The sequence below is a fragment of the Saccostrea echinata genome, unplaced genomic scaffold (genome assembly GCF_033153115.1).
Source record: "Saccostrea echinata isolate AGI-Se365-2 ecotype Australia unplaced genomic scaffold, CSIRO_AGI_Sech_v1 ptg000012l, whole genome shotgun sequence".
Classification (NCBI taxonomy): domain Eukaryota; kingdom Metazoa; phylum Mollusca; class Bivalvia; order Ostreida; family Ostreidae; genus Saccostrea; species Saccostrea echinata.
Genome location: NW_026889761.1, coordinates 23,070,321 through 23,077,665, shown reverse-complemented (window position 1 = coordinate 23,077,665; position 7,345 = coordinate 23,070,321). Strand labels below are relative to the sequence as shown.

The 7,345-nt window shown below is 34.8% G+C and overlaps 1 protein-coding gene across 1 annotated transcript; it reads right to left on the bottom strand.

Moving 5' to 3' along the window:
* Positions 1–2,475: 2,475 nt before the first annotated feature.
* Positions 2,476–6,506, bottom strand: LOC133185563 (uncharacterized). The gene is made up of 2 exons (XM_061320857.1): positions 6,293–6,506; positions 2,476–4,632 (listed from the first exon to the last, which is right to left on the bottom strand). The coding sequence occupies exon 2, from the start codon at positions 4,626–4,628 to the stop codon at positions 2,565–2,567; it is 2,064 nt and encodes a 687-aa protein (XP_061176841.1). The 5' UTR covers positions 4,629–4,632; positions 6,293–6,506; the 3' UTR covers positions 2,476–2,564.
* Positions 6,507–7,345: the final 839 nt, after the last annotated feature.

Here is a 7,345-nt window from a genome sequence, read left to right as displayed (position 1 = left end):
TGAAATGCTTCTCCTCCTACAGTTTTGTTTGATTCCAATAAAACATGGTATAAGTTTTAAGGATACATAATTAAATGAATGTAAAACTTAAAAAAAAAAAGAAGTTTCTCAGTCCATGTGCAACTTTCTCTTCCCATTAGAGCAAACCAGTTGAAATGCAGCCATCAGGGACTTCTGGTTCATTTATAAATACATGTAGCCTGACAGTATTGGTGATAGTTGTTTAAGTGGCTGTCTAGAGTTCTAGGTTTGAATGCTTGGCTTGTCTATAAATAACCTGACAGTCCTGGTGAAGGTTGGTTAAGTGGCTATCTAGAGTTCTAGGTTTGAATGCTAGGCTTGTCTATAAGTAGCCTGATAGTATTGTTGACACAGTTGGTTAATTGGCTATCTAGAGTTCCAAGATTGTATGCTGCCCTTGTCTACAAATAGCCTGACAGTATTGGTAAGGGTTGGTTAAGTGGCTGTCTAGAGTTCTGGGTTTGAATGCTGGCCTTGTCTATAAATAGCCTGACAGTATTGTTCATGGTTGTTTGTTTAAGTGGCTATCTAGAGTTCTAAATTTGAATGCTGGGCTTCTCCATAAATAGCCTGATAGTATTGGTGATGGTTGGTTAAGTGGATATCTAGAGTTCTAAGTTTGAATGCTGGGCTTGTCCATAAATAGATTGACAGTATTGGTAATGGTTGGTTAAGTGGCTATCTAGAGTTCTAAGTTTGAATGCTAGGCTTGTCCATAAATAGATTGACAGTATTGGTAATGGTTGGTTAAGTGGCTATCTAGAGTTCTAGGTTTGAATCCCGAACTTGCCAGTTCCATTTTCTCCTTTCTTTGTTCCAGATTATTTTTGTAGAACATAATGTTGAAAGAAATAAAACAAATACACTGTATATGCTAGCACAACATATAAAGGTTTTATCAATAACATGGTTATATGATTTATTTAAAAGATTTTTGACAAGTTCAGTAGTTGTACTTTCTGGAGAGTACAGATTAAAACTGAACACGAGATTTCTATTTTTAATGTTTGTTATAAGAATATGCTCTAAATCTTTATACAGGGTGATTATAAAAGAAAATTCTGTTGCTGGCACTTTTACCTGAAATATTCTTACAAGTCTTCTCTATATTAAGGCAATGTGTCTGTTAAAACTTGTGAGAAGAGGATGCAATGCTTTCTTTACTTTACTCTTAGAAGAGCAGACATTAGTAACTAAAGTTGTCAGGTGATGTACTCACCTATACAATGTTAGAACAAAAGAAGGTGTCAAAAGTCCCTTCAATGGTCTATTTTGGGAAATAGTAGATTCTTTTATATAACCATAAATAAGACACCATGAACAGAGAGAGATACATGAGATTAGAGGACAAATTTTGCATAAGCACAGAAAAATTATCTGTAACCTTTTTTTCAAGTTATTCATCAACTTTAACATAATGAGTCATGTTATTTGAAATCATTTAATTGACAATTGATCAAAGTCTTTTGAGAATATGATCACTGATCAAATGAATTACTTATATTATGAAAATTGTATGCTTATGGGACTACCTTGATGTATAGCATGCATCAGTGATATTCTCCGAATCTAGAATGAGATTTTTAATATGAAGTTAAAGGTTGTGATATTCATCAGAGCTTGCTTCTAATTCGTACATAAATGTGAACATATTCAAGGTTTCCATTAGCTTTAATGGTAATGAAAATAATAAATAGTGAACAACACAAGGCCAGGGTTTACAAGGTACCCGTAGAGTGCAAAAGGAAAAAAACTAAAACGAAGTCAAACCAAGCAAATAAAAAACGAAAGAAATATTAAGTATGTATTGTATAAATCCCAACAGTAACTTGTTCACGTGAAAGAATGCAGCTATCAAATAAACTATCTAAAATCAGTCAACACGTAGTTCTGTTTATTCTAATTTTTTTCTTAGATAATACAATTATACTAGTATTAGTATCATAAACGAAAATTGTATGTTAATTCAAATTTATTACCAGCTTCATAGTTTTTACAATTCATTTGAGATTTGTTTTCATTTCGTTACGTTTATTTCGTTCTGCACTTTACAAGTACCTTAATTTTCACTGACTCGGTTTTGAATCGTAAGCACTTTGGTTTACAAATAGATAATTCAACAAATGTACTTTAACATATAACAATACTGACAACATTATTCGTGTACTTAACTATACATTTTGTAAAACTCTTTGATCAGTCATTGTGTAAAAATGTAATCAAGAAAAGTGTAGTGATGTTTACAGCTGTTTATTCTTTCTTGACCATGTCTCTGTGGGTATACCCGGAAGGTCAAGATTATCATTACTGTACCACATAAATAATTAAACGAGAAAACCAGTGATTGTGACCGTGTCGTATTACATCACTTTTTACAGGGACTCAACATTAAACAGCTTGTTTCAACGGCTGTGAATCTTGTCAATTTACAGATATGATAACTGAATGGTTTCATAAAATCACAAACTTGACTAGCGAGAGACACAGGATGAAGACATTGAAAAGTAACTTGATAAAAAAAAAAAAGGACTCCAATTGGTCGTTTAGTGTCGTTTGGCGTTGTCAATTACTTGTAATGGCGAAATGAAATGCATCGTTTTGCTGGACATTGTAAACTTCTTGAACTCTTCTTCTGTGTCGAGTCTCTCTAGATTTTCTCTTGAACCTTCATTACTGGCTTTCAGTATAATCTCAGTATCACTATTATCGGAAGTGACGTTGATTTCTGGTGTGATAACATTTGTATTTGGAATATGGTTTTGGTCATTATACAACTGAATATTTTTCACAGCCAGTTTAGGATTGTCATATTCAGAGCGCGCGCTATACCACGTGGCTTGAGAGTCGTCATGGCTTCGATCGACTTCCGCTCGAACCGCGTGAGGCGGTCTTCGCTCCTTGTCGGGGTTGACGGAAGGGATTGTTAAAAACAAGCCATCCTCGATGACAGAATTTCTCCCACTTTTCTCTCCTTCGATCTCTAAGTTAACGATTTTAGGCTCTGGTTTTACTCTGCTTCTTCGACCATCTTTTTTTCTCCTGACGATACTGTTACTGGTTGCTATTGAATTTATTTCATTCATTTCTCTGTTATGTGCCTCTACGTTATCAAGAGTTAGGTTTGAACGTTCCTCCTGAATCTGCAGCATAGCCCTAGGATTGTCAAACTGTCTGTAGTAATCGTCGTCATTACTAGAGACATAGGACGGCGGTGGATTGACCATATGGGTCTGTGTAGTCATCGTTGATTCACTTCCGGTTGGACTTGTCATATTCTTACGGTAAAGTAGTTCCCTTTGATATGACATTGTCTCTGAATTGTCAATGAATTCATGTTCTTCGTTAGCAACTCGTAGAAGTTCACCATTTTCGTTCTGAAATTCGGTTGGAATGATTACGTCATTATGCCAGGGACCGATATCACTATAAGCGTCTTTCCTTTTGCCCTTCTGGGACTTCTTTTTTGGACCTTTGAGAGATTTGTTGGACTTCTGTGGCCCTGGTAGCACTGGATCGAGCGTTCCAACTCTTTGAAATGGTCCACCAACTTGGATTGGAGCTAAAGAACACACACCAAAAACTGATGGGTCACGAGGCTGATATTTCATTCTTTGAGATTCGTGTAGCAGGCGAGGATCATAATGCGGAAACTCATTTTTCAGGTTTCTTCGATTTGTAAGAAAGTAAGACGGTCCCAGTGAATTTCCCAAGGACACAACACTTAATTTGCTCTCTGATCGAGGAGTTGCTTGGGGATAACTTTTCTTTGACAATATTCGAGTTCTTTCTATCCCTTTTTGAGCATTGGTTTGATTTGGTGCCTCGATTCGGTCTTCGCTTTTTCTCGGAGATTTGAAGTATCCACCTTTTACACCACTTCGTAAGTTTACACTTTCTTGCACCATTTGAGATTTGTTAAGATACCTTCCCATGTCTACTGAAGGCATGTTATCTAATCCGAGTTTCCTCATCTGTTTGAATTGCACGTGCTCACCTTTGTCATCTTTCCTGTGTTTCTTGTTATTTTTTATCCCAAATGTAAACTGATTTTTCTTCTGTGCCACGATAACATTTCTAGGAAGATTTGCTCTGATAACACTTTCTTTAGGCACTGTGAACGAGGGTTCCTGCTTTTTACTGATAGAACTTATGCCCTCTGTGAAAACAGGGAGCTTTTTGGACATTTTATCTTTTTTGAAACCTAAATCAGCTCCGCTAGGGCGGATGGAGACTTTGATTGGGGGTAAATTTTTCACTGCCAGGTTGTCGTCGCCTCTGACGATTTCGTTATACTGTTGTAGAAGCTGGATAGCCTTGTCACGAGCAATGATGTTTACTTTCAGGTCCGAGTCGGGGTTCCGCTCTCCTTTGAGACTGTTAGGACGACTTCCGATAAAGTCTGCTAAATGAATTTTTAGGTTAGGTGACTTTGAGACAGGTACAGAGGGTATGTAAATGGATGGTAATTTGGTCAGTCGTTGGTTCTCTTCCACTTTCTCTTTCTGAGGTCTCTCCTGTATTGGAGCTGATATAAGCGGAAGTGATCCGTGATTACGGTGTCCTGGATCGGCCATCTTTTCTCGCGGAAGGTGTTGAAATGTCGCCATGCTTCTGCAAAATATCAAAAGTTTGATAGCGTCTTATTCATCTAATTTATTGCAAAAAATATTATTTATTTTACATAACATTTAGGTTAACTATGGCCCATTCATATTATTGTATTTACTGACTTCCGATGGATAGGAAAAATAAGGTAATGCTTAAATTCTTTTCTGAGTATAAATTCTCTTTCAATAACATTGAATTTATTAACGATGATTTATATGCTTAAGGAACCTCAACAGATTTCCGGAGTAATGTTACTATTTCGGGGTCACTACGTTTTGTTTCTCGGCCCAGAAATCACAAATTTAGTTCCTGTGGCTAATCGTCTCCAGCAATCTTTAATTACAGACCTTATTCTATGTTGTTAAACCACTGGAATTATTTATTAAGCTGGTTAATATCGGATTAAGACTGGCTTAAATTTGGTCGGGATTTAAAAATTACATGCACAAGTTTAGGTTCTCTAATGACTCATAATAAATAAGGAAGAATTTAAAATTTTTATTAAATTCTGCCAAAAAATTAATTTGAGAGGATAACATACATATATTTATACCAACAAGATCCCAAATTTATTTCTCTATATTTTGTACTTCCTTAACTGGGTACAAACGAAACATTAAATCAGATGCGAAGAACACTTTCATTAGTAAAAAATATAATTGGGATAAGGAAAGGCAGGTCATTGTATCTTCACATACGTCAACATATTTCTTGTACCGAATTCTGGATGATTGATATTTTATGTATTAATGGTAGAATTAAGTTATCAGATGAATGCCTTTCCTGTAGAATTGAAAGTTACTCCAGCAATAGTGAATGGAAATAAGTTAAAGCTTTTCTGTAACCTGTCCTGTTTTCTGCGAAGTTTTTATCCAATACGTACATTTATCTGATGACCAGCAACTAAAGGCCGGTTCACACCAGAGAGCACATTATTGTCTGATTCCGAACACGTATAAAGTTCATGCATTGTAAATACATTGATCGAAATCGATACATATGTAACACTTATTTTTTATATCAGAGATGATGACAAAATAAAAATAACAGAATATTTATAAGAAAGTAATTTAGAACAGGAATTTGCTTCTACAATTGATTTTTTTCTAATCCAGATTTGCACATAGAATAGCACTGTATTATTATATTCTGAGGTGAAATATTCCGTTTTAAGACGTAAAATCGCATCATTTAAAGAGGTCTTCCATGTTCTAAACATGTCAAAGAACATAAGTAATAAAACACGATTTGGGAAAAATTGTATAAATTATGTAACACGGGTCTTGCACATCGGAGAAAAAGTAATTTTGAAACGTATTTAACCATATTGCAAGAAATCTTACAGTTATGCATATCGGTCAAATGCATTTTATGGAGAAAAATCTGTAAACACCATCATATCTATGACATTAAGTCATATCTATGGCATAAAGTACAAATATTATTATATAACGTTCATGATTATAATAATTATTCTTTTACATCCATGTAACACATATAATATTTCAACAGTTAATTTAAAAAAAGATTTTTTTTTTCATCTCATGGCCAAAATTTTGTTTCACACTCTTAGAAATGCACGAATCATTTTGGAGGTAAATATGTAAAACATCTGTGTGAAGGTAATGTAAATATTATACGCTGAGGTATCAAATGCACTTACCGACAGCTATCCAGGCTCTGGTCGCCTGGCCATTAGGAGGGTATCAATTTATATTTACCTCCAGTTATATACAGCTTATGCAAAACCTACTTAACTTAGTACGATTATAGGTGTATTGTGCAGCACCTACGGTTCCTTTGTTGGCGAGGGACTTGTTTTAAAGGCTGTTGCCAACAATGGAACATCTCGCGTTATCACAAGTATGGAATCTCTCCACGTGTTTTGGAGAATTGTTTAAAGGGCTCTGACGTCATTTGACACCTTCGTTTTGATCAGTTTACACCTAAGAAAAATCTTTGTCTGGTAAGTAAAGTATACATAACCTTGTATTTAAATCAATTGGCGGACGCATGCACATTTCGGGGATGCCAGACCATGTGTAGACGGAAAGCAATAGGAGTCTGGGAATCACTCTTGTATTGATGCTATTTTTGTTATCAGATTTCCAAATAAAGAATATTCATCAAAAAAGACTATTCCTAACATCTGCAAAAATAACATGAAATTAGCTGTGGAAATAGAACAAAAATATACAAAAATAGAAACAATGAAAATAAACCGAAAATAATGGAAAACAAAAGTAAAACAAAGAATGTTTTCAAACCTTTCACATTTAAAACAAAAAAACAAAACAAAGAAACCAAACAAACATAATGTTAACTTTTTTTGTTTAACGTCCCTCTTGAGAATTTTTCACTCCTTTGGAGACGCCACCACTTGCAGGCGGAGGGCTGCAAAGGGGGAGTTTCGATAAGGCTGTTTTTCGACCCCTCAAGAAATATAATGAAATTGTGATATGTTGTAGATAAAAGTGTTATCTTCCTAAAAATATGAAAAAAATTTATACCGCACATTTTCTGGTCACGTGATAATTAAAAATTTAAGTATACCCTCTTCCCTAGATTTTTGGAGGCGTCATATTTAGAGGGGGTAATGGAGTTTATTCAACGTCAAAATCATAAGTGAAATATTACAAATGTGAATAAAGGCATCAAATAACCAATTTCAATATTTTTCTTTACAGAAAATTAATGATATTTATTTTATTTGAAT